General features: G+C 49.7%; 1 protein-coding gene across 4 annotated transcripts; it reads left to right on the forward strand.

Moving 5' to 3' along the window:
- The first annotated feature begins 1,262 nt into the window (after positions 1 to 1,262).
- Positions 1,263 to 26,182, forward strand: usp28 (ubiquitin specific peptidase 28). Of its 4 annotated transcripts, XM_042343880.1 has the most exons (26): positions 1,263 to 1,411; positions 5,762 to 5,839; positions 6,640 to 6,754; positions 8,067 to 8,184; positions 8,837 to 8,996; positions 10,066 to 10,152; positions 10,609 to 10,746; positions 12,168 to 12,238; positions 12,920 to 12,996; positions 13,704 to 13,852; positions 14,266 to 14,393; positions 15,148 to 15,243; positions 15,537 to 15,716; positions 16,394 to 16,602; positions 17,155 to 17,225; positions 17,805 to 18,033; positions 18,901 to 19,095; positions 19,497 to 19,657; positions 20,445 to 20,597; positions 21,178 to 21,273; positions 22,427 to 22,605; positions 23,662 to 23,740; positions 24,165 to 24,244; positions 25,075 to 25,198; positions 25,583 to 25,778; positions 25,985 to 26,182. In XM_042343880.1, exons 1-26 carry the CDS (start codon positions 1,382 to 1,384, stop codon positions 26,158 to 26,160), a joined length of 3,375 nt encoding a protein of 1,124 aa, XP_042199814.1. In that variant the 5' UTR covers positions 1,263 to 1,381; the 3' UTR covers positions 26,161 to 26,182. The 4 variants fall into 4 exon arrangements, with proteins under 4 accessions (XP_042199814.1, XP_042199815.1, XP_042199816.1 ...); XM_042343881.1 differs by lacking the exon at positions 20,445 to 20,597; XM_042343882.1 differs by lacking the exon at positions 15,537 to 15,716.
- The last annotated feature ends 1,154 nt before the right edge of the window (positions 26,183 to 27,336 follow it).

Below are 27,336 nucleotides of genomic sequence, written 5' to 3' on the forward strand. Positions count from 1 at the left end.
GAGCACTCGCTTTGCAAGTGAGAGACCTGAGTTCAATTCCAGGCAGAGGGCAAAACCTTGGGCAAGTTTCCTTACTCCACACAGAGCCTAATAATAATCCCTCCAAAACCAAAACAATAATAAATTGGTCATTTTCAATCTACGACTGTTTGTGGGACATTGTTGTGCGCCATTGGCCGCCGCGTTCGCCCACAAATATACAGTCAATTCACTTTACAGTGTGTTCTGTGAAGCGCTTTGGGACGTCCTCCCGACGTGAAAAGCGCTATATCAAATGCAAAGATTATTATTATTATTATTATTATTTGTCGGAGGTGCCGGTCTTTGGATGAGTCGTTATCCCGAGCTCCTCGTCCGGCCGCCCGTTCGGGTGGACATCCCACGGGGCTATTTGAAAAGAGAAGGGGGTTTCTCTCTCTCTCTCTCTCTCTCTCTCACGTCCCTCGGATTTTTTTTCATCGATGGTCCGGGCGAGAATTCAGCCGAACTCTTACTGAGCTGATGAATTGGCTGCCGGGTGTCGTCCACAGAATACACAGTCACTACACTTGACGGGAGGGGTGGGGGGGAGGAGGAGGAGCACCACGTGCTGCTCTGCCCGGCGGCGGGAACGCGTCTCCCGCTCTTTTTTTTTTGCGCGGAGCGCGCGGGTTGTGCGTGTGACGGCATCACGCACGGCTTGGGGGGGGGCGGAGACGGGGACGGGGGGTGGGGGGAAATCGGACACGTGGTGGGTGTGTGACGGCATCACGTACGGTGGGCGCGGAAGGTGGGGGGGGGGGGGGGAGTGTGTTGTGGTATTGGACTCACTGTATGCGTGTGACGGCATCACGTACGGTGCGGCGGGGGGGAGGGGACGGGGGGGTGGGGGATGATGTGCTGTGGGACTGGACACGCGGTGTGAGTGTGACGGCATCACGCACGGCGCGCGGGGCGGGGCGGTGACTCGCTGTGTGTGTGTGAGCGCGTGTGTGTGTGACGGCATCACGCACGGCGCGCGGGGCGGGGCGGTGACTCGCTGTGTGTGTGTGTGTGTGTGTGTGAGCGCGTGTGTGTGTGACGGCATGGCGCACGGCGCGCGCGGGGGAGGGAAGGGGGCGGTGACTCGCTGCGTGCGTGAGTGCGTGCGTGCGTGTGACGGCATCGCGCGCGGCGCGTGGTGGGGGCGGGTCGGGTCGGCGCGCTGTGTGCAGCTGCTCGCGCGCGCTCGCGCTCTCTCCCTCTCTCGCGCTCGCTTTTCCGGGAGGGAAAAAAAAACACCTCGTAAAAAAAAAAGTCACTTTTTTTATTGTGTTTTTTTTGGGGGGGTTTAAAACCCACTCCTTTTCGACTCGTGTTTTTTTTTTGTTCGGCGGGAAAATCAGGAAGAGGAGGCGAAGCCATGACGGCGGGAGAGAGCCAACCCGAGGAGGTAAATAAATAACCCCTCTCTCTCTCTCTCTCACACACACACACCGTCTCTCTTTATCTCTCTCACTCTCACTGAAACATAACAGAGCAAAGATAATGGGACAATCGCAGTCAGTGACTGAGAGAGAGACAGAGAGTGAGAGAGAGAGAGAGTGAGTGAGTGAGTGTGAGAGACAGTGAGAGTGAGTGAGAGTCAGAGTGTGTGAGAGAGAGACAGTGAGAGAGAGTGAGTGTGAGAGACAGTGAGAGTGAGTGAGAGTCAGAGTGTGTGAGAGAGAGACAGAGAGTGAGAGAGAGTGAGTGTGAGAGACAGTGAGAGTGAGTGAGAGTCAAGAGTGTGTGAGAGAGACAGAGTGAGAGAGAGTGAGTGAGTGAGTGTGAGAGACAGTGAGAGTGAGTGAGAGTCAGAGTGTGTGAGAGAGAGACAGAGAGTGAGAGAGAGTGAGTGAGAGAGTCAGAGTGTGAGAGAGAGACAGAGAGTGAGAGAGACAGAGAGGGAGTGAGAGACAGAGAGTCAGAGAGATAGACAGAGAGAGTGAGTGTGAGAGGGACAGAGAGAGAGTGAGAGTGAGTGACAGACGGAGAGAGAGAGTGAGAGACAGAGAGAGTGAGAGTGAGTGACAGACGGAGAGAGAGAGTGAGAGACTGAGAGTGAATGATAGACGGAGAGAGAGTGAGAGACAGAGTGAGAGTGAATGACAGACGGAGAGAGACAGACAGTGACTGAGACACAGACTGTGGATGCGGAGCTGCTCCTTTGTTGCACAAAGTTACTGAGGATCCAGTTATTAGCAACAAAGCAACTTTTTGAATATGATTTGCCTCTTTTGCTTTTATTGCCTAATACAGAATATACTGTGTAATTAATATACACACCTAAATATTTACAGTATATACGTATACAGCGTGTGCATATATATATATATACATATATCCGAGACGTCTCGAAGCGCTTGACAGACTATACTGTAAAGTGGAGTGACTGTGTATGTTGTGGGTGAAACGCGTCAGCCAATTGCGCACAGAGGTGTCCCACTCTGTGCGTATATACTGTTTAAGTATATACTGTAAATATATGTGTGTATATTACACAGTGTATTCTGTATTATATAGAAGTGTCCTATATAAACATATATATGAGATAATCCTTGGATTTGATATAGCGCCTTATCATGTGGTTGAGATGTCCGAAAGCGCTTCGCAGAATATACTGTAAAGTGGAGTGACTGTGTATTTTGTGGGCGAAACGAAAATATATATTTTTTTACATGATGAAGAAAAACACCTCTTCCTCCCCCTTTTTTCTTTGGAGACTCTTAACTTGCCGTGAACGCCAATTCTTTCTCAACAACATTCTTCTCTTTCTTCCCTTCTCGCTCTATCTCTTCCCGGTTCTCTCTTATTCTCTTCCCTCTTTTCTCTCTCTCCTCTCTCTCTCACACGCTCTCTCTCTCTTTCTCTCTCTCTCTCTCCGCTGCAAAATAAGTAACCACACAAAAAAAGTGAGAGTGGAAAGGAAATCAACGTGAGAGGCAGAGAAACAAACCCTCAGGGCAGTAACTTTGTGGTAACACGTTAATCAGGGACTTTCCCAGTGACTCAGTCATAACAAGTTGCTTCTTTGAAACTTTTAATCACAATATTTTCTTTGTTGTAACTCGTTCAGAAGGATGTTGTGAAGTTTCCCTTTGTAGTAATAATGCCTGCTTGGTATTTAATAATAGTCCGAGCATTTAATCAGTGCATTTTGATACCGCGCCTTATAGCGGCTCCGAGACGTCTCAAAAGCCCTTCACAGAATACACTGTAAAGTGTGTATTTTGTGGGTGAAACGCGGCACCAATTGCAATTGCGCACAGTCCCGCAAGCAGTCGTGGGTTGAGTGGACTACTTTATTTGGGGGGCGCCGGCAAGAGAGAAACTCCCCTCTCTTTTTTGAGCAGCGCCACGGGATCTTTAACATCCACCTGGACAGGCAGACGAGGACCTCAGCTTAACGTCTCACCCCGAAAGACGGCACCGCCGGCAATGCAACACCCCCCCCCCACCCCCAGCGCTGCATTGGAGCGTCAGCTTAGACTGTGAGAGCCTGGACCTGTGTGTTTGCAGATGGTTGTCTGTTGACAGTAGGAAGCCGGGTCAGGGAGCAGGAAACTTTGCTTTTCCCTCTATTTATTTATTTAGATTTTTTTTTGAAACAAGACAACGGTTAAAAATGTTGCAGTCTCTTATCAGTGAAAAAAACCTTGTTCAGTGATTTTTTTTTGGGGGGGGGGGGCCCAGGTCTGAGGGAGGGGAGGGAGGGAGGGGCGAGGGGAAGGGTATGTGTGTATTTTGTGTGCGTGTGTTTTGTATGTTGTGGGGCATGTGTGCATTTTGTTTGGGGGGCCTCTGAAGCCAGAGGACCTGGGTTTGATTCCCGTGCAGGACAATACGTTGGGCAAGTTTCGTTACTCCACAAGCATCTGTTTGTTTACCTGCAGTAAGTAGGACTAGTTGTTAGTCGATTGGCAGATCGCTCTCCGGGGGTAATAACATTTACGCAATTGGCTGCCGTGTTTCGCCCGGAAAATACACAGTCGATCCACATTACAGCCTATTCTGTGAAGCGCTTTGAGACGTCTCAATGACGTGATAAGGTGCTACAGTACATCAAAAATACAAGGCTTGAAGGCCAACAATCTCCACGTCGCCTGGGGCCCTGTGGTGGGGCCTTGGTGTTGTAAACGTCACAGTCACTACACTTGGCACTCATTTCCTACGGTGAGCTTTGCCACCTTTTGATTTGCGACACAACTCACGGGTTATAGTTGGGGCTTTGCTGATCAGTGCCCAGTTCCCCCCCTCTCTATTTTCTCCCTCCTCCCCCCCCACACACTCACCTCACCTCCAACCACTCCCACAATCTGAAGCCCCTGAACTATCTTTACAGGAGGCAGCATGTGGGGTGGAATGGAATTTGAAACCTGCCTAGCATTTGGAGATGGGCTTAAAATAAACTTCTCCCAAGCCGTTCCTGGTAGCACGATCCTTGTATGTCCCACACACAGCTCACTCGCGTTCTGTGCAACACGTTTGCTCTGGGCGCATTGCTCACTCTGCTACGCTTTCTGCTTTTCTTAGTCACTGACGTACAATAATAATAATTATTAATAGCCACTGAGCCAAACCAACACTCATTTCCCCCCAACCCACCCCCACACCTTTGCAATTTTCTTCCCCTCCTCTCCAAAAGACTGACTTGTTTTTGTTTCTCTTCACGAAAACCCTTTCTTGCCTTGACACCTCCCTACCTCTCCAACCTGCTTAATCCCAATGCCCTCACCTGCTGCCCCCTGCTCAGCTGGCTCTGGCCTTTCGTTTGTCCCTCGTCCCCTCCGCTCCACCATCGATGGCTGTATTTTCAGCCAGTATACCCCAAAGCTCTCTCCCTCTGTCCCTCCACCTTGCCTCCTCTTTCTCTATCTTTGGATCATGCCCGAAGACCTTCCTGTTCGATTCTATTCCATTTATAGAGCGCCTTTCACGTCGGGAGAACGTCCCAAGACGCTGTACAGTTGGGTCAGGACCCGAGCATTGAGGGGAAATGGTCCGGGTGAGGGGAGCGAAGGGAGGGAGCGAGGAGGGGGGATAATGGTCAGGGTGAGGGGAGGGAAGGGAGGGAGCGAGGAGGGGGTAGAGAGTCGAGAGGGGAGCTGAAGGCTCGGTCAAAGAGAAAGGTTTTGAGACCGGCCTTGAAGGAGGAAAGGGAGGAAGCGGCGAAGGCACCGGGGGATGGAGTTCCAGAGCCTCGGGGCTGAGAGGCTGAAGGCCACCGATGGTAGGGCGGTTGGGGCGGGGGATGTGGAGCAGACCGGAGCCAGAGGAACGGAAGGTACGGGCGGGTAGGTAGGGGGATAGTAGGTCGGAGAGGTAGGAGGGAGCGAGGCCGTGAATGGCCTTGTAGGTGAGGACGAGGATCTTGAATTCGATCCTCTGGGGGATGGGGAGCCAGTGGAGGCGAGCGAGGACGAGGGTGAGGGTGAGGGCGAGGGTGAGGGTGGGAGTGATGTGGTCGCGGTGTCTGGTGCGGGACAGTACACGAGCTGCAGAGTTCTGAATGACCTGCAGTGTGGAGGGAGGGCCGGGAAGGCCGACGAGGAGAGAGTTCCCATAGTCCAGCCTTGAGGTGATAAAGGCGCGGACCAGAGTTCCACCCCTCCCTCCGGCTCGGTTCCCCACCACTGTTAAGTGCTCAGAGACGCTAAACCGGGGTGGGGGGCGCTGTGTAAATGCAAGTTGTTGTCGTTGTTGACGCAGAGGTCTCGTATTTTTTCTTCCCTTCACTTGTCTCCCATTTTGTGCTTTCCAGAACAGTTCCCTGATCATCAAACAGTTGCGGGAAATCACAGGAATCCAAGATAATCGGCTTCTACAACAAGCCCTGCAGGTCAGTCAGTCAAAGTCACAGCACAGCCTGAAGAAAAGAAGACCAAGGTCCATCCAGTTCACCATCCTGGCAGTTACTCGACATGTCGTGTCCCAAACTATATCCTGGATCCCCCAGATATCATTTCCTAACAGAAATCTATCTCATTTGTTCTTGAAAGAATCAACACTTTCTGCTTCCACCGTCTGTCTCCCTTGGGAGCCTGTTACACACTGAAGTAGCGTTTCCGCGGATTTGTTCTGAATTTATCCTGTTTCCATCGTAGGCCGTGCCATCTGGTTCTACTGTTCAGTACGAGATAAAACGTCCTATCTGTTTTTATCTGGTACTGAAGATTTTGTATGGTTTAGTTGCTGCCAAGGCCCATAATCGTACAGTCAATACACTTTAGGTGCTGTGACAAATGTAAAGTGTATAACAACAAATGTGAATATATAATGCTTTGATTGTTGAAACGAAGGAAGCAACAATGGTAAGATTCAATTTCATCTTGGACGGTTTTGAAGGTCTTTTTCTCCCTTTTTCTCCCCTCTCTCCGCCCTCTCTCTTCCTTCCCTCTCTTCCCCCCCGCGCTCTTCCTCCCTTTCTCTTCCCCACCTCTCTCTTTCTCCCTCTCTCTCTCTTCCTCTCTCTTCCCCATCTCTCTCTCTTTCTCTCTCTCTCTGCCTCTCTCCCCCACTCTTCCCCCCCCTCTCTCTCCCCCCTCTCTTCCCCCCCCCCACCTCGCCCCCTCTCTTTCTTGTTCTCTCACTCTTTTTCACCCTCACCACTCCCCACCCCGGTCCCTCCCCTCACTGTAGGTCAGCAATGGAGACATTAACCAGGCAGTGAGTTTCCTGACAAATGAAAGTGCGAGGGACCCAAGCCAGGGAACAGTAGCTGACGAGCCTGATAACGAACACTGCGACCAGTCCCGTGAGTAGTTATTGACGACCCAATATCATCACCTCACTTTGGATTCTAAAACTAAATAGTTGTGTGTGTGGGGGGGGGGGGTGTCTGTGTGTGGGGTGTGTGTGTGTGTGTGGTGGGGGTGAGGGTGGGGAGAGGTGGGAGGTGCAAAAATCAACATAACAAACACACAATCACTCCGCTTCACCTTAAACTCTGTAAAGTGAATGGGATGTCCGCCTGACGTGAATGGTGTTCTGCCAATCACAAGGATTATTATCATCATCATTATAGAAACTAAAGCTTGCTCTGATTTGATGAAACCCTATACTTTTATTATTATGATAATAATCCTTGCATTTGACATAACGTCGCCTAGACGTCTCGCAGCGCTTCACTGAATATACTGTAAAGTGAATTGACTATATTTTGTGGGGGAAACGTGGCAGCCAATTGCGCACAGTAACTTCACGGGAGGGGGAGGAGTGGTTCATTGTCTTGTGCTCTTGGTTGGCGGAGTTGAGCACAACACCTGGTCCTTTGGATCAGGATTGAGTATATCATTCGTCTTTGACATTGGATCAACTCCACGAGCTGTGGGCCTGAGGAGCCATCACTAGAGTCTGTGTCTATTGGATCTACTTTGCCTCCGATAGATTTATTTTTAGCCCGACAACTGGAGATTGCTATCTGAAACCTCATCACCAAACAGCCACGTTTGCTGTTTCTCTATTTTGGTGTTAGGTTGTGTTTGCTTCTGGGATTTAATGCCTCTGACATTCCTGGGTGTTTGCTCGAGATACGCAGGGAATCGAGGGCTATGAGGAAAACAAGAAGTTCACTAGACGTTTACGCGGGGCAGCACATCTGAGCGCTTAACAGTGGCGGAGCCTGAAGCCGAGCGGGGGGTGACGGGGTGGGGGAGGTGACCGTAAGCATCGTTGCAAGCGAGAGGATCTGGGTTTGATTCCCGGGCGGGGCGAAACCTTAGACAAATTTCCTTTCTCCACTTGCCTCTGTTTACCCAGCAGTAAGTAGGAACTCGGTTGTTAGTGGAAGATAGGCAGATTGTTTTCTGGGGGTAGTAATCCCTCTTTAAAAAATAAATCCATTTAAAAAAATAAAAAAAGTAATCAATAATTAATATTAATTTGGTCACACCATCCACGATTGTGCAACACTGCTGTGCGCAGATTAGTTACCGTGTTTTGCCCACAAATACAGTTAATTCACTTTACGGTGTGTATTGCAAAGCGCTTTGATACATCTCAACGACACAAGGTATTATATCAAGGATTATTATTAATATTATGTAACTTTGCCACTGCTCTTGCAGGTGCGATTGATCTGACTGGGGATGAGAAGGAGAAGGATGATCTGCAGAAGGCCATCGCTCTGAGCCTGGAGGAGAACCAGAAAGTGCAGAAGGCCACGGAGGACCAAGACTCTGGCCAGTAAGGGTCTCAATCTATCTAATTTGTTCTTGAAAGAATCGACCCTTTCTGCTTCCAAATTATTACTCCCTGGGGAGCCGGTTCTATACGTTTACTAATCGCTCACTGAAGTAGTGTTTCCCCAGATTTGTTTTGAATTTACCCCTTCAATCGCAGGCCGTGTCCTCATGTTCTACTGTTCAGCACAAGATAAAACAGCCTGTCATGGTCTACATCAGGGTGGTCCAACTGGCGGCCCAGGGGCCGCATCTGGCTCCCCCTCCCCACCCCCTCCATTATATGTGGCCCACCTGCTCTCGCCATAACCTGTAAATGTTATGTTTAGAATCATAGAATTATACAGCACAGAAGGAGGCCATTCAGGCCATTATGCCCACTTGGCTCTTGAAAGAGCTACCAACTAGTTCCACTCCCGCGCTCTCTCCCCATAGCCTTCCCAAATATCTATCCACTTCTCTCTTGAAAGTTGGTATTGAATCTGGAAGGGAAACAAAAATATTGCTTATAATGCCCATGGACGTTTCTCAGGTAGGGCATCCGGCCCTCACTCTCAGCAGCTAAGAGGTTGGACCCCCCACACCCCTTCCCTCCCTCTAGTTTACATTATCTAATTCCCACTAGAATATTCCGTTTGGTGTTCTTGCACTGACAGGTTAAATGACACAGGCAGCGAAAGTAAGGCCGGGTTGAAGAGGAAGAGATGTGAAGCTTGGGGTGATTCCCCAAACCCCAATGATCGGCTCCGCGAGGGTGACTGGCCAGTGGGGCTGAAGAATGTGGGCAACACCTGTTGGTTCAGTGCAGTGATTCAAGTAAGAGTCAACATACACAGTCACTACACATTACAGTGTAACCTGTGAAGCGCTTTGAGACATCTCGAAGACATGATCAGGCGCCGTGACAAATGCAAGAATTATTATTAAGGGAACGAGGATGAGTGACTGAAGGAGTGAGAGGAATAATAATAATAATCCTCGCATTTGATATAGCGCCTTATCGCGTTGTTGAGAGAGCTTGGTGTAGCGTCTCACCTGAAGGACCTTCGACAATGCAACACCCCACTCCCCTTCCCTCCCCAAGTGCTGCATTGGAGCATCCCCTAAAGCTGACTAGGAATAGAAAGGAGGGCTGATTACAGAGATGGCCAGAGAGAGCCGCGTGCATTTTGAACCGTGTTTTGGAGGAATATATGTCCCTTTGGGTGAGCGCCACGGTGTCAGTTGTGGGTAGGTGTCGGATGCTGGTGAAAGGTCTGAGGCAGCGCTCCCTGTGGTATGCTTTTTGGAAAAAATGACTTCATCCCCCCCCCCCACTTAGACAGGAATAAACAGGTGAAGTGAGTCAGCGGGGAGCTGGTGGATGTAAACAGGCCAACTACGGGAGCCCTACTCAGCCTAGCTCAGTGGCAGCACTCTCGCCTCTGAGTCCGAAAGTTGTGAGTTCAATTTCACTCCCCCTCACCCCATGTCACATCGGGACTTGGAATCACACAGTCTGAGCTGACATTCCAATGCAGCGCTCGGGGAGGTGTTGCGTTGTTAGAGGTGTCATCCTTCAGATGAGACGTTAAAAACCCAGGCCCCGTCTGCCTGGTCAGGCCACTATTCGAAAAGAGAAGGGAGTTTCTTAGCCAACAATCCCTCCCAAGTAAAACTGGTCACTCGCACCATGGCTATTTGTGGGACACCGCTATACGCAACTGGGTGCTGTGGTTCACCCACAAAATACAAAGTCAAAACCATTTCACAGTATATCCTGTGAAGAGCTTTCAGACGTCTCAATGATTTGACAAGCGCTATATCAAATGCAAGGATGATTATGGGTCTGTCAAAACACGTCTCTCTTTCTCGCTCTCACTCTCTCTCTGCGTTTGTTCCTCAGTCTTTGTTCCAACTGACCGAGTTCCGACGATTGGTTCTCAATTACACTGTACCAGAAAATCACCATGAAAACTGCAGAAGCCATACAGTGAGTGCGTTGCTGAGGTTATGGTTACGTTGTGGCCCTGGTCAGTCCTGTGGTGGAGCAAGCGCTGCAGCAACAACAAATTTACAACAGCGCCTTTCACGCCTTTCAGGAGGACATCCCAAGGAGCTGGACAGGCAGGGGTTTGGACCAGAACTGGGGGTTGGGATCAGGAGGGGTGGACGGCAGGGACTGTTGGGGTAGAAGGGTGACCGCAGGTGCGGTCAAAGCCTGCGCCCATTGTGTTGAATACAACAGCTTCCCCCCAAGTAATGAATTACTTCAAGTATCGGTGACCAGTGAATACTACATTATTTTATTTTGGCGTTTCGCTCTTTTTCAATTATTTTTATGATTATCCAACCATACTAATTTCCAGGGGAAATCTGCCCATAAATCTTCTCTTTCTCTCTCTCTCTCTCTCTCTCTCCCTCATTCTCTCTCACTCTCTCTCATCAGGAGCAGAGGAACCTGGCCTTCATGCAGGAGCTTCGCTGTCTGTTTGCTCTGATGGTCGGGTCAAAGCGCAAATATGTCGACCCCTCGAACGCAGTTGAACTTCTGAAAGATGCATTCCGCTCAAGCGAGGCCCAACAGGTGGGTGTGTGAGCGCAGTCGCCATGAACGAAAATGGGAATGAGGATACAACAACAACAACTTGGATTTATATAGCGCCCTCCACGTCGGACGGCGTCTCAGAGCGCTTCACAGTAACGGATCCCGGGACCGAGCCAGGGGGAGGGAGGTGACCAAAGCCGCGGTCGAAAAGAAAGGTCTTCAGCAGAGACCTGAAAATGGGAAGGGAGGGACAAGGCGAAGGGAGTGAGGAAGGCAGTTTTAGAACCTCGGGGCGCAGTGGCTGAAGGCACGACTGCCGAGGGTGGAGGGGAGGACTTGGGGTCGAGGAGGAGGCCAGACCCGGAGGAACGAAGGCAACGGGTACTGTGCTGAGGAGAGAGGAGGTCAGAGAGGTCTGGGGATGCAGAGGAGTGCAGGGACTTTAATACAAAGGTGAGGATCTTGAAATGATCCTCTCTGGGATTGGTAGCCAGTGCAGTCTGGCAAGGATTGGGGTGATCGGAGAGCAGAGTTTCGTGCGGGTGAGAATATGGGTGGCAGAGTTTTGAATGATTTGGATTTTTTGGATGGTCGTGGATGGAGACCGGTGAGGAGGGCGTCAGCCGAGAGGTATCAAAGGCATGGACCAGGGTTTCAGCGGCTTTTGGGGAGAGGTATTGGCAGAGACGGGCGATGATAATATGATGATGATATTGTGTTATCTCTGCATTGTGGAGTCCTGTAGCTTAATGGTTAGAGCGCTCAGCACACAAGCGAAGGGATCTGGGTTTGATTCCTGGGCAGGGCGAAATGATGGGCAAGTTTCCTTCACTCGCCTCGGTTTATCTAGCAGTAAGTAGGAAACCGGATGTTGGTTGATTGGCGGATCGTTTTTCCGTGAGTAATAATCCCTTAAGTAAATTATAATAATATCTCAATCCACGACTGTTTGTGGGATGCTGCTGTGCGCAATTGGCTGCTGCGTTTCGCCCACAAAACGTAGTCAATTCACTTTACAGTATATTTCATATAATGCTTTGAGTCGTCTAGAAGACATGATAAGGCACTATATCAATTGCAAGGATTATTATTATAACGCCTTTCGCATCAAATGGAAATCCCAAGGTGCTTAAACAGTGAAGTTTAACTGGGAACCCAAGCTGGGGAGAGCGAGAGTCAGGGGGTTGGGGTGGGGAAAGATGACCGAAAGAGCGGTCAAAGATGTAGGTCTTGAAATGGAACTTGATTCAGGTGAGGAAAGGAGAGAGTGAGTTCTGGCCAACAAATCCCAGAATAAATTGGTCGCTGTTTGTGGGATGTTGTGCTGCCATGTTTGCCTACAAATATACACACCATTTCACGGTAACTGCCTTGAAGCGCATTGAGCCGTGCTTATCACGTGATAAGTCGCTATACCAATTGCAAGTAGTATTAATTTTATTATGGTTTCATTCTTGCAGGATGTGAGTGAGTTCACACACAAGCTCCTGGACTGGCTGGAAGACTCGTTCCAGATGACGGCAAACGTGAAGTAAATGGATCCTCTCTTCCTCCAAAGTTCCCAATCCCAACGTAAAGATTTTCACTGAGTCTATTGAGGGTTTGGTCTACCTAAGGGTCTGCCTTGGAGCCTGGTCATGGGATCTTTAACTTCCACCTGAGTAGACAGACAGGACATAGGAACAGGAGGAGGCCATTCAGCCCCTAAAGCCTGTTCGATTAGATCATGGCTGATCTGTACCTCAACTCCATTTACTGCCTTTGCTCCATATAATCAACAACAAATGACATTTACATAGCGCCTTTCATGTCAGGAGGACATCTCAAGGCACAGGACAGTCAGGGGTTTGCACCCGAGCTGGGGGTTGAGATCAGGTGGGGTGGAGGGTGTGGGGGGGTGGGAAGTGTTAGGGACATATCCCTTGATACCCTGATCTAACAAAAATCTATTGATCTCAGTCTTGGAGAATTTTAATTGATCCAACATCCACAGCCTTTTGGGGAAGGGAGAGAGTTCCTGACCAGATGTTTGATTGTATCCTCATGGAGCCATGATCCCAGTGGAGGGAAAACGAAAAGTCAAAACACATTCAGGAGAGGATTAGGAGGAAGCAAATTAGAATAATATTGCCTGTGGGGGGAGGAGCGGGGAGAGGAGAAAAGTTCTGTGTGTTGTTCCAGATTAATCTCACTGAGATTCTTTAATTTGCAGGAATTCACAGGCAAAGCCTGTGAACCCGATGGTGGAACTCTTTTATGGAACTTACCTGGCGGAAGGACTTCACGACGGTACTGCAACTCGCCCTCGTTGCTTTCACTCCACCTTCCACTCGCTCCAGTCACAACCCTCTTTATAAAGCGTTCCAGTTACAGCGCAGGTCGCATTTCCTGCGCTGACAGCCCAACTTCCTGCGTTTAGCTGCAGGCTCGCAGGAAGCGGCAGCGCTGAGCAACCCCATGGCACATGTGCACAGGAAGTGACATCAGTAGGGAACCTGACGACCCAGAAGCTCTGATCGGTGGTCATTTTTGCTGTGCGCCCTGTGTGTTGGGGTAACCGCTGCACTTAAACCACCTGAAACCACACAACTTGCCATCACTTGATATCACTGTCCGGCAAGCTTTCCCGCTGCTTGTCCAGCGAGGACCACCCAATCTATTAGGGCTTTGGCTGCAGGGTTAACAGGAGCTGAGTGGGAGGATTCCCTGCCCCCAGTGACTAGTCGACCCTTCCTGTCGGTGAGCCAGGCCGGGCTGTGCTTTCATCAGCAGCAAGTGCCCTGGAATACTGTGGACCTGACTGGCTCAGGATCCAGATTACGGAGCGCACTATAGAGGGCTGACTCTATTTCAGTCGCAGTGGTGGTGAGGGTGGGGGAGGGAGATGTCGCGGAGGGGATTTAAACGTCACTTGCTGCTAGATTTCCGCGGTTCCTTTGTAAATTGATGCAACGTGAGAAGGGACGAGTCTCGGTTTTCCTCGTTCTTTTTTGCAGGGAAAATGTTCTCCAATGTAGAAACGTTCGGACAGTATCCTCTGCAGGTTAACGGTTTCAGGGATCTTCACGAGTGTCTGGAAGGAGCCATGGTGGTTGGGGAAATTGAGACCCTCCATTCGGATCAGTCGGTCAGGTCCGCCCACGAGGTGAGGAGACTCCTGTGCACTGTAACTTCTTCAGTTTCTTTAGACAGTGGAGTCCTGTAGCTCAGTGTTTAGAGCACTCGCCTCACAAGTGAGAGGTCCCGGGTTCGATTCCCCGGGTAAGTCAGGGTGAAACCTTAAGCAAGTTTCCTGACTCCACACACATGCCTCTGTTTGGTTTGGAGTCTCTTAAAGCACGGTGATGGGTTTCCGCTTGTGACAGACACCTGTCAGGCAGACGTCGTGAGCTCACTCAAGCCCCAACATAGGGCTTGAACCATAACCTGACTCGAAGTCGAGGGAGCACGAGCAACTGAGCCCGGCTGAGACTCGGAGTGTGAAAACAATAAGCGATAAACTTATCAACGATCTCTTGATATCTTTTTTCTTTTTCATTCTTTGTGCTTATTTTGCAGAATTGGTTTACAAAACTACCCCCGGTTCTGACTTTCGAGCTCTCTCGATTTGAGTTTAATCAGTCTTTGGGGAGGCCGGAAAAAATCCACAAGAAGCTTGAATTCCCGCAGGTCATTTATCTGGACAGGTGAGTGCTGCTGAGGACAGACTTTTGCGGAGAGCAAGTGAAGCACGTGATTGCACCTCCCTCTCTGGAGCTTTAACCCATCCCAAGTCGGAATAATTCTTCCGGTCAGGGAAGTCAGTGTCTCTCGGAGGGGGAGTGGGGGGGGTTGTGCTGCATTGTCAGAAGGAGGGGTTTAAACCGAGATCCCATCTGTGCCTTTTCGGGTTCAAAATTTCTAATTGGAAAGAGAAGGGAGTTTCTCTGTCCCTGTATTCAATTTAATTATCTAATTGGAGTTGAGATGCAGGTCATTCATGATCAAGCTCGAGGGGCTGAATGGCCTCCTGCCTTCCTCCCCCCCCACCGATTACAAACTGGTCACTCACTTTGTAGCTGTTCAAGGAGTTAATCTGCGCGCAAACTGGCTGAAGAAAAACCCTGAGAAACTCTTTGAGACGTCTTGTTAACATGAAAGGCACTATATTAAATATAAGTATTATTAAGGTACAAGGCACGAGATTCAGAAGGGAACAGAATAACATTTCGCCCACAATATACACAGTCGCTCCACTTGACAATATATTCTAGGGCTTTGACATGTCTCAACGACATGATAAGGCACTATATCAAAAGCAAGGGTTATTATAATAGTGATAATAATACTAATGATACTAATTCTTGCATTTATGTTATAGGATTATTATTATAAAGTAAAACAAGTGAATGCTGGAGGATTATATTTTTTTCCAATTGATTTTCCTGGTTGGCTACGCAGATACCTGCACGCAAACAAGGAGCACACTCGAGCCAGGAGGGAAGAGGTAAAGAGGCTGAAGGAACAAGTGACTATCCTACAGCAGCGATTGGAGAGGTATTTGTGCTGTGCGCAATTGGCTGCCGCGTTTCACCCACAAGATACACAGTGAATTCACTTCACGGTGTATCCTGTGAAGCGCATTGAGATGTCTCAACGACGTGATAAGCCGCTGTATCAAATGCAAGGATTATTATTAATATTACCATTACCGTCCTTCAGGTGAGACATTAAACCGAGGTCCTGTCTTCCTGTCATATTATTTTCTTATTATTTAATAATTATTATTAATTAATTATAATAATAATTATTATGTGATTTTTTTCTCTAAATTATCCTTGTATAAAAAGGTACATGAATTATGGGTCTGGGCCTCAAAAGTTCCCCCTCACAGATCTTCTACAGTACGTCTGGGAATTTGCCAGCACCAAACCATCCTGTGTGCCTCTCGCTCAGGATGTGAAGGTCCCACTGCCATTGTCACCAAACCCACAACCCAACACTACAGCAGCCTCCACTGTGCAAACCAGGTAACCATGTCCGCTCATTGTATCTCGCTGGGCGGGGTTTGGGGCCAAAAGGTGGCTTTGGTGCAGCTTGTGTTCTGTAGCTCAGTGGTTAGAGCACTCGCCTCGCAAGTGAGAGGACGTGGTTCGATTCCCGGGCGAAACGTTGGCCAAGTTTCCTTACTTCACACACACACACACCTCTGTTTATCAGCAGTAAGTAGGAACCCGGTTGTTAGTTAATTGGCAGATTGCTTTTCCGGGGGTAATAATCCCTTCAAAACAAATGAAAATAATTTGGATACTCAACCACGACTGTTTGTGAGACGCTGCTGTGCGCAATTGGCTGTTGGGTTTCGCCCACAAAATATACAGTCAATTCACTTTACAGGATATTCTGTGAAGCGCTTTGAGATGTCTCGAAAAAACATGAGGCGCTATATCAAATGCAAGGATTATTATTATTATTTGTCCAGATATCCCGGGTGAGTGGGCGGGAGGTGTGGAGGAGGAGAAAAGATAGACGTTTGGGAAACAAATTGAGGCATTTGGTACTTGAGCAAATTGAGCAACTTGGCACTTTAGCTTGAAACTAATTGTGTTTTTGCCCTTGAGGTTGAAGCCCACTCACCCATGTTTGCTCATCAATAATTTTGATTTTTTAAAATATATATATATGCATATACATATTTCGCTTAAAGCCCAACAGAATTGATAGCCCCTGAGACCGCCAGCCTCCCCAGTACCCCTCAGCCACAGCGAGCGACTGTGCACAAGCCTTTTACGCAGTCCAGACCCCCGGTAGAGATGACATCCCATCCAGCCCCCCAACACGTCACAGAGCAAGAGCTGGTCTCCCTTGAGATCTGCCTTCAGCGCTGGAGGGCAGAGGTGGAGCAGGACATGAAAGGTGAGTAATAGAGCGGGAGACTTGTTACAGCGCAGTACGACAGCAACAACAACTTGCATATATACAGTCCTTACGTGAATCAAAAGTCCTTACTCCCAGCTCCTTGGGCCGTCCTCCCGACGTAAAAGGCACTACACAAATGTAATGTTGTTGTTACTCCTAGGTCTATATGAGATGTTGGAGTCCCTGTAGCTCAGTAGTTAGAGAGCTCACCTTGCAAGCGAGAGGGTCTGGGTTCGATTCCTGGGTAGGGCAAAACCTTTGGAAAGTTTCCTTATTCCACACGACTCTGTTTACCTTGCAATAAGTAGGAACCCAGTTGTTAGTGGTTTGATGGATCGCTTTTCCGGGGATAATAATCCCTCCAAAAAAAAAGTAGTTTCTCCCACAAAATCACTCCACTTTACAGTATTCTGTGAAGCTATTTGAGACGTCTCAACATGAGAAGGCTGTATCAAATGCAATGATTATTATTATTATTTACTGTGCATTCGAAGGAGCTGAGAATACAGTTTTGTTTTTGTTTTTCTATTTTATTTAAAAAAAATAAAGATCTGAAGGACAACATCGCAGCGATCCATCAGTCTATAGAGCAGATGTACACGAGCAGTGCATTGTCCCAGGTAAACACCGGAAAACGACTGCTCAGGGCGAAGGGTGGGGAAGAGGAGGAGGGGGTGATCACAGGATTAGACTTGTCCTCTGTGTGAGAGAGAGAGAGGGAATGGGGGGAGAGAAGAAGCGAGAGGGGGCGAAGAAAGGAGGGGGAGACAGGTAGAGATGTGGGGGAAGGAGCGAGAGGGAAGGAGGGGTGAGAGGGAGGGAAGGAGGGGAGAGACGAAGAAGGATACAGAGGAGGGAGGGAAGGAACGAGAGATGGTGGGGGTTGGAAGAGGGAGGGAAGGAGTGGGAGACACGGAGAAACGGAGGGGGCAGAGGGGGCGGATGTAAATGAGTGGAGAAAAGGTGGGTGTAGAGGGAAAGAGAGACAAGAGGAAAGAGGAGAAGGGAAGGAGTCATTGCTCCAAAGCCTTGCAATTCACCCGTTCTTAACCGTAACCTTGTGCCTCACATCTCTACCTTGCGTCTCTGCCGTGTTATTCGCTCATGACCGACCAAAGGCCTTTTCCTCTTCCTCCTCTCTTCGCTGTGTTCCCTTGGCGGTGGGCTCCCACCTCTCTTCCCCCCCCATCCTTCGCCAGGTTCCGTACCGTCTCCACGCAGTGCTGGTCCATGAAGGCCAAGCCTCCGCCGGCCATTACTGGGCCTATGTCCGTTCCCACCCTTGCGGAGCCTGGCTAAAGTACAACGATGTCTCCGTGACCGAGTCCTCGTGGGAGGAGCTGCAGCGAGATTCGTACGGAGGCTCCAGGAATGCCAGCGCCTACTGCTTAATGTACATCAATGATAGCCTACCACACCTGATAGCAGGTAAGACGCACACTTGCCAGGTAGTGATATCAATGGCAAGCTGTGTGTTTTTAGCTGGTTTGACTCAAAAGTTGCCCCCGACGCGCACTCTGGGCTCCCCCCAAGCCTTGGCTCTTGCCAACCTGCGCCTAATACTTTCCGGAATTAGGTAAGCAGAATGAGAGAGAAACAGAGGGAGCGCATTCCTTTCCAACAATCTATCTCTGGATTTTCCATTGTGTAATTGGGATTTAATGAATTCTCATTGTGTTTTGGAGACTCTTAAGCACGGTGATGGGTTTCCGCACGTGTTAGACACCCGGCTGACCAAAAATAACCTGCTACCTCCATGAGATTGTAAAACCCTACAAGCTCTCCGCTCTGCGGGCTCCGTCTGGCCTAATCCACGTACCTGGCCCTGGCCACCCCACCATGAGTGGTCAGGCCTTCAATCTCTCTGTCCACCATTTGGAACTCCATCCCACAGTCCCTCCGCCTTGCTCCCTCTTACCTCCTTCAACACATCTCAGCACCCTCCTCTTCGACCATGCCTTGGTTACTCTCCTATCCCCCCAACCCCCAGCTTGGGTGCGAATCTCTCGACTGTCCAGCACCTTGGGATATCCTCCCGACATGAAAGATGCAGTGTAAATGTAACTTCTTGTTGTTGCATGGAACTCGCTACCCCAAAGCGCTGTTGACGCTCAGTCCTTGAACATATTCAAGACTGAGATAGATAGATTTCTTATTGCAAAAGGGATTAAGGGATATGGGGATAAGGCAGAGTCAGGTTATTAGCTGGAGTTAGATTAGAAGATCAGCCATGATGGAATGGCGGGGCAAGCTCGAAAGCCTACTCCTACATGTTATGTTATTCCCTGGGGTTAGACGACACGGATGCGGAGACGGGGCAGGTGTTGTTGGCCTTGAGCTCGCTGCCCGTGGATCTCAGGCGCTCTGTCCGTGAGGACAACCTGAGACTATCGCAGGAGGTGGATGAGTGGGAGGAGGAACAGGCGCGGAAGATTCCCCAGAAGGAGACGGTTTCTCCTGGACAGGAGCTCAAGCCCTCAGCCACGGAAGGTAAGGCTTAAATATACAGTCGATTCACTTTATGGTATATTCTGTGAAGCGCTTTGAGACGTCCTGAAGACGTGATACGGTTCCGTATAAAATGCAAGAATTTTTATTATTATTATTATCATCGTTGTTGTACGTGTGGAGCTTGCAGTGTGGTCTGGAACCCTCCGCTCCCAAAATGCGGCGATGCGTTTTTATGCTTTTTTATGTTTTAAGTCTCTTTTCCTTTTAAATCAGCTGCCCCCCACCCCCACAAAGAAATTTAGCATTGACTCAAAAAATGACTAGCTCAGAGTTCGGGACATGTTATTGGAATTTCCGATGGTTTGTTGGCTGGTGGGATGATGACCTCTGCTCGCTCTCTCTCTCTCTCTGTCTCTCTCTCCCCCCCACCCCTCCCGCAGCACAGTCACCAATGACTCAATCACCGCCAGCGGGCTCCCAGCCGGTGACGCGCTGCGTGTCGGCCGACCACTCGCTCATGGTGAGAGAGCAGACCGCACAAGCCATCGAGAAAGCTGCAACGGCACGTCAGAACGGGGGAGCCGAGGCCACTCTGAAGGAGGTGAGCTCGTTGTGTGTGTGTTGGGGGGTGGGAGAGACTGACGTTCCTGTTTCTTTTACATAGAAACAGGAGGCCATTCAGCCCCTCGAGCCTGTCGCGCCATTCTATTAGATCGTGACTGATCTGTACCTCAACTCCAATTACCTTACCCGCCTTTGCCCCATATCCCTCGAGAATCTGTCCACTCGCCGTTGTTTGTCACTCCAGGTTCTGTGTGTAACTAAACTGAAACCCTCACACATCCCGAACAGCACCAGAGAGAGTGTCTCCCCATCGCCTTCCTTGTTTGCGCCTCTTAAGCGTCGGCCAATGAAACTGTTTTAAAAAAATTTTTAAATGTTAAAAAGGTGCGATTTGTAGATCGAACTGTGCATTGCTGGAAGCCCGTCCTTTGGATGAGATGTTTCGCCCACAAATATAGTCAACTCACTTTACAGGATATTCTGTGCAGCTCCTTGTGACGTTAAGGCGCTATATCAAACACAGTTTATTATTAAGCCAAAGTCCCGTCTACAACAGTTTTTTTTTCCCCCCTCTTACAGTCACTACACTTGACAGCAATTTCCTACGAAGTATTTTACGAGACGTTTCAATAGCGTTACAGCCCCTCTATTGTGTGCTGTCTGTTTTTCCCCCTCCCTCGTCTCTGGTTATCTATCTCCTCCATCATGCCTTCTTTATTCTTCTCTTGCCTCCTCTCTGTCTGTTTGTCTCTTTCTCTCTCCCTCCTCGTCTTCGCTGCTTCTCTTTGCGCTCTCTCCCTCCCCCCAATGTGCCGGTGAGGCAGACTGACTCTGTGCGGGAAACCAATGAGGCGACTCCAGCAGAGCAAAGGCCTGAACCCGAGCCCGAGAACCCCGGCACCCACATCTCCGAGGTGGAGATACCTAACGTTGGCAAAGTTACCGTCCGCCAAGACGCCGATGGCTACAACGAGGAGGTACAAGTCAAATGAGACAGAGAGAGGAGTGAGCAGGCTGTAGTGCAGTGGAGTCCTGTAGCTCAGTAGCACGATTGCCTGACAAGCGAGAGGATCCGGGTTCGATTCCCGGGTGGGAGCAAAACCTTAGACAAGATTCCTTACTCCACACACACGCCTCTGTTTACCTCGCAGTAAGTAGGAAGTTGTTAGTCAATTGGCAATTGCGTTTCCGGGGATAATAATCCCTTCCCCCCCAAAAATACTAATAATTTGTTCAATCAATCCTTGACTGTTTGTGGGACGCTGCTGTGTGCAATTGGCTGCCGCGTTTCGCCCACAAATATACAGTCAATTCACTTTACAATATATTTGTGTATACTCTGTATCTTGAAGACATGATAAGGCGCTATATCAAATGCAACGATTATTACAATATTATTTGCCCCCCACCCCCCAATCAAGTGACGAATATTTAGTCTGGATATTTCTTGCAAAGACTCTGATCTCTTTTTCTTTCTCTTTCTCTCCATCTCTCTCTCTGTCTGTCTCTTGCACTCTCGTCTTGACCTGGTGATTCTCTGTCACGCTCTGGTGGTAGGAAATGTTAAGCCCAGCCATGCAGGGCATCATCCTGGCTATAGCTAAATCCAGACAAGTTTATGAACGCGATGGTGCAGAAGCGGGGCTGATAAAGGTACCTGTCTGTCCTCCTGCTCAACTCAGCTCTCCTTTCCCGGCTCTCGTCTGTGTTCCCGGTGACAACACCCTATTTGATTAAGTCTGTTGCCGTGTCACACGCACGGATCTCAGCAATTTAGCTCTTTTTTTTCTCTGGGACAAGCAGATATGTGTGTGTGTGCTGGTGTGTGTGATTGTGCATGATGTTACTGCCATAGATTCAATCCCCGACTGTTTGTGGGACGCTGCTGCGCACAATTGGCTGCCTCGTTTCGCCCACAGAATACACACTCACTCCACTTTACAGTAATAATAATAATAATAATAATCCTTGCATTTGATATAGCGCTTTTCACGTCGGAAGGACGTCCCAAAGCGCTTCACAGAACACACAGTGTATACTGTGAAGCGCTTTGAGACGTCTCGATGCCGTGACCCTGCATCAGATGCGAGGATTATTATTATCATCAATAGGCAACCTCATTGTAGCAAATAAAAAAAAGAGATCATCACATATTCTATTTAAATTTATAATAATCCCTGAGTTTGTTCCTCTTCCTGGCTTCCAAATTCACAGAAACCCAGCACATCAGTAAGTGGGGTGGTGGGGGGAGAGTGGTGAGACTCCCCCCACAACAAAATTCTGTTACGATGTAGAACAGGTCACAGTTAAAGAATTCTGCCTATAATTCTGTGGACAGTGAATAGTTTGTGTGAGGTGTAATTTAGTTAACTTTGTTGTCAGTTTATTATTCCCCGTGACTGCTGCGGTGACTAAAGATGCACATTCACCAGACGAGTAAATTCTTCAGGTTTAAAGATTGATGCAAGGATTATTATTATTATTTTTATTATTATCTTGTGAGCAGGGATTGGAACTTGGAAAGAGGGGAGTGGTGCGAGGTAGGGGTTGAGATGAGATTTCTACGTGTGGTGGGGGGTGGGGGGTGTAGGCTATGTGTGTGGGGGTGTGGGGTGGTGTGTGGGGTGTGGTATGTGTGGTGGGAGGCCGGGGGTGGGTGGTGTGTGTGGGTGTGGCATGTGGGGGGGGGTGTGTGTGTGAAGTATGTGTGGTGTGGGGTTTTATGTGTTGTGTCGGGTGTGGTGTGTGGGGGCTGGTGTGGTGTGTATATGGGTGTTTTTATTCCCTCTTTTTCTCCCTGGGGTAGGCATTTCACGAGGAGTACTCCCGTCTGTTTGATTTGGCCAAAGAGGAACCAACGCCACAGAATGACCCGCGGCTCCAGCACGCTCTGGTCTACTTCTTCCAGAACCGGGCCTCCAAGCGGGTGATCGAGAGGACCCTCCTGGAACAGTTTGCGGATAAGAACCTCAGCTACGACGAGAGGTGGGAGCTTTGGAGGGGGAGAGGGGGAACTGCCAAGGTTTAAAGCCCCTCCACCTTCTGGAACTCTATCCCAAAATCCCTCCGCCTCACTCCCTCCTTTGCCTCCTTCAAGACCTGTCTCAAGACCCTCCTCTTGGACCATGCCTTTGGACCTCCTACCCCTACCCTCCAAGCTTCCTGATCCCTACCCCCAGGTCGGGTCCAAATCCCTGACTGCCCTGCGCCTTGATACGTCCTCGCGACGTGAAAAGTGCTGTATAAATGCCATTTGTTGTTATTTAAAGGACAACTTGCTTCCCACTGCAATGGGACGGGGAAGGGAAGGAGGAAATGGGATTGACTTAATCTTCATGTTGTTGTGAAGCACATTTAGTTAGATGTCCTCCCTTTAGTAACGCTAAGGAAATGGTGTAACAGGAATCCCATAGCTTAGTGGTTAGAGAACGCGCCTCATAAGTGAGAGGACCTGGGTTCGATTCCCAGGGGCGAAACCTTAGGCAACCCTCCTTACTCCACACGCGCCTCTGTTTGCCCAGCAGTGAAAGCTCCCACCCGTTTGTTAGTTAATCGGTGGATCGCTTTCCTGGGGGTAATAATCCTTCCAAAAGACTAAGGATAATTTGGTCACTCAATCCATGACTGTTTGTGGGACGCTGCTGTGCGCAATTGGCTGCCGTTTTTGCCCACAAAATACACGGGCAATTCATTTTACGTATATTCTGTGAAGCGCTTTGAGACGTCTCGAAGACGTGATGAGGCACTGTATCAACTGCAAGAATTATTATTATTAGTCACTCATTGGAGTTGAGGGACCTCTTGATCCTAACGCTCTGTACAAGGGCAGGTTACTATACTGGATTTCTCGGAACAATCTGTTAACATGGTGACAGCTTAAATCATTCTCACAGCTCGATAGAGGGTTGGATCGGAAACGCTGCGTGAGGCAGTAGGTTATCTAACGCCAATAACTTGTCTTTGTTCTCTGGGCTCTTTTGTTGGGAGGGGCGAGGGGGGTTTCTTTGCTTGTGTCTAACCAATGTATGTGTTGCTCAATAGGTCCATCAGTATAATGAAAGTGGCCCAGGCCAAACTGAAGCTTATCGGACCCTCCGACATGGACATGGAGGAGTATAAGGTATTGTCCCTCACCCACGCAGAGCGCTCGACAGTGGCTGAGCACGACGCTGAGCCAGGGGGAGGTGGTGGTAACCATAGGCAAAGTCGAAGAGAAAGGTCTCCAGGTGCGAACTGAAGGTGGGGAGGGAGGGGACAAGCTGAAGGGATAGATGGTGAGTGTTCTAGAGTTTCGGGGCGTAGTGGCTGAAAGGGCGTCCAATGGTGGAGGGTGGTGGTGCGGGGGACAGGGTCGAGGGACAAGCAGAAGGCTGGAGCCAGTGGAGCGGACACAGGTAGACGTTGAACTTAACAATAAAATCCTGTGAAGCGCTTTGGGACGTCCTCCCGACGTGAAAGACGCTCTAACAAGTGCAAAGGCTATTTAATATTATTATTGTTGCTATTATTAATGTTATTAATAGCACTTTTGTTTTTGAGCACAGAAATGGCACGAGCACTACAGCCTGTTCCGGAAGGTCTCGGTCTATCTCCTGACTGGGCTGGAATGCTATCAGAATGGAAAGTAGGAACCAAAGTTTTTAAACTCTACGTCTGTCTCTCTCTCTCTCTCTCTCTCTCTATCTGCATCTCTCTCTTGTTTGGGTGTTGAAGTAGCTGACCCTGGTTGAAGGAATGGAATGGGGGTTGTATTCGTGTAATAGAATAGCGTGGGATTAGGTTGTGTGGGGGGAGGTGAGACCAAATGTAGAGCACTTTGACCTTCAGGCAAGAGAACTCTGGTTCGATTCCCGTTTCAGGGTGAAACGTTGGGCAAGTTTCCTTACAACAACAACAAGATTACATTTGTATAGTGCCTTTCATGTCGGGAGGACGTCCCAAGGCGCTGGACAGTGTACAGCATTTCAGACCCGAGCTGGGGTCAGGGGGGAGAAGGGAGGGGAGGGGAAGGGGGGTGGCCGATGGCATGGTCGAAGAGGAGGGTCTTGAGGCAGGACTTGAAGGAGGCTAAGGAGAGGGCGAGGCGGAGTGACTGCACACACATGCCTCTATTTACCAGCAGTAAGTAGGAAGCTGATTGTCGGTCCATTGGCGGATCACTTTTCTGGGGTTAATAATTCCTTCACAAAAACGTTTTTAAAAAATAAAAATCCACGAATGTTAGTAGGACAAAATATATTGCAGATCCATCGAATCATCTCAACCTTTGTTGGCTCATCCCAGATAGTAGAAACAGAGTGCTATGCACTCACCTCTCCCCACCCCTCCCCAGCCCCCAATGACCAGTACCGCACTCCATCCTTCCAATGGTTGGGTGTTGGGGTTGCTGTGTTGCTGTGGCCGGGATGGGATGTCTGGCTGTGGCTGCAGCATCTGGCTCTTGTCGTGTTGCAGGTGCCGTGAAGCTCTGACCTACCTGGTTCACGCCTACCAAAGCAACAGGAAGCTACTGAAGAACGGCAAGAAGCGCGGAGTGGACGAAACGCTGATCGCACACTACAGACGCAAGTGTCTCCTGGTCAGTCCCTGCCTGAGTGACGCATGAGGTGGAGAAGGGAAAGAGGGTGTAGGGGGGTGGGGGGTTGTGTGGGGGGAAAGAGCCAGATGATGGTGCTCTGGCTTTGTTAAGTCTATGGAATCCCATAGAGTAGTGTGTAACGGTTAAGGCACTCACCTCACAAGTGAGAGGACCCGAGGTTGATTCCCGGTTGAGGCAAAACCTTAGGGAAGACTGTTTGTGGGGTCACTGCTGTGCGCAATTGGCTGCTGTGTTTCACCCACAAAATACACAGTTGATTGACTTTACAGTGTATCCTGTGAAGCGCTTTGAGACGTCTCAGTAACGTGATTAGGCGCTGTATCACATGCAAGGATTATTATTGACGCCGTGTCCTCGTGGCAGGAACTGAACGGGAACGCAGCGAGCCTGTTTGAGAGCGGGGAGGAGGCCGAGGTAGCGGAGGCGCTGAGTATCATGAGCGACCTGGTCATTCCCTGCATGCACCTGATCGCCACCAGCGAAATCTCCAAAGAAGACCTGGTGGCGGTGGAGATGATGCGCAATCACTGGTGTTCGTACCTCGGGGCAGACATAGATGGTGAGTTTTGTGACCGTCCGTCCATCCAATCTGTCAGCCTGGTCTCTGCGTCCACAACTCGTGCCAACTGGCTCAGTGGCCCCCGCCACCCCCCTCCCCCCCACCACCACCACCCCTACCCCCCCTGCCGTCCACCCGACCTAGGGTGTTGAGATAAATTATTTTTGTTGTTGTCGTCGACATTTATTTGTGTATCTGTCTTACAGCCCGGCTCCAGGAGAAGTTGACCGAGTTCCTGCCAAAGCTTCTGGATTGTTCCGTTGAAGTTCGGATCCTGCGGGAACCCCCCAGGATCCGTCCCAACTCCCCCCACGACCTGTGCAACAGGTTTGCGGCAGTGATGGAGTCCATCCACGGCAACTCGCCCGTTACCGTGACATAGTTCACCCCTCCTCCCCCCCCCCCCCCCACCATTCCCCACCCTTCTCCCTCCACAACCTCTCCCCCCACGCCAATGTCGTGGGGGAAATCGAGATTAGTTTGAAACACTGGACTGAGCACCGAACAATTCGCTCTGAACTACACTTGATCTCGTGATCTCCGAACTACACTTGATGAGCGCTGTTATCGTTACTTTGGCACGAGGGAGGGAGGGAAGGGAGGAGGGAAAAAATAAACCCAAAGGAATGGAATAGTCTGATTTATACACGGACGGTTGGAATTTTGTATTGGTCGTGCAATAAATTTTATTTGAGCTTTATTTCCCGAAGGTCCGAATGTGTCTTTACGTGACGAGCTACTGCACACCTTGTCCTGGGACCCGTGTGGGGGGAAATTGGCGGAGGGGGAGTGGGGGAGAGGAAGGGATACACAGTCAGAAACACTCGCTTTTTTTCTTGCATAAAATGGCTGCCGGTCCGAGCTGCCGGTTTGTCCGGTCGTTGTGGTGTCATTTCCTGTTGGCAACCCGCAATGGTCCAGGGGGCGACCACCGTATACACATCGTAACAATCTCCTACAGGGTCTGACTTTAAAATGCTTTGTTCAAAGCCCGTCGCAAGACTCTCCTCTTTCGACCGCACCTTCGGTCACCCCCCTGCCCCTACCCTCCCTGCCCTCCACCCCTCTTCTGATCCCAACCCGCAGCTCGGGTCCAAAAAATCCCCGTCTGTCCAGGGCCTTGGGACGTCCCCCTGACGTGAAAGGCGCTGTGCAAATGTCATTTGTTGTTGTTGTATGTTAGGTAAACTCGCTCAGGTTTCGACTTCAACCGAGTGAGCTGTTGGCAAAGTGAGCGATTAATAATAATAATAATAAACCTTGCATTTGATACAGCGCCTTCTCACGTCTTCGAGACGTCTCAAAGCGCTTCACAGGACACGCTGTGGAGTGAGTTGCCTTTATCGCGCTCACGGGTTCAGCTCCTGTGGATGTTGCCCACGGCACACAGACGTGCTGCCTTGCAGTACGTCATGTGAAGCGCTTTGAGACGTCTTCGACGCCGTATAAAAGCGCTGTATGGGACGCAAGGAGCGATACAAGTCGGTGTCCGAATTGGCAAGTGTTTTGTTACGGGCGGCTGTCAATCTGCCTGCAGTGCCCTGCGTCTCCCAGCAGG

The sequence above is a fragment of the Callorhinchus milii genome, unplaced genomic scaffold, assembly GCF_018977255.1.
Source record: "Callorhinchus milii isolate IMCB2004 unplaced genomic scaffold, IMCB_Cmil_1.0 Scaffold25, whole genome shotgun sequence".
Lineage (NCBI taxonomy): Eukaryota > Metazoa > Chordata > Chondrichthyes > Chimaeriformes > Callorhinchidae > Callorhinchus > Callorhinchus milii.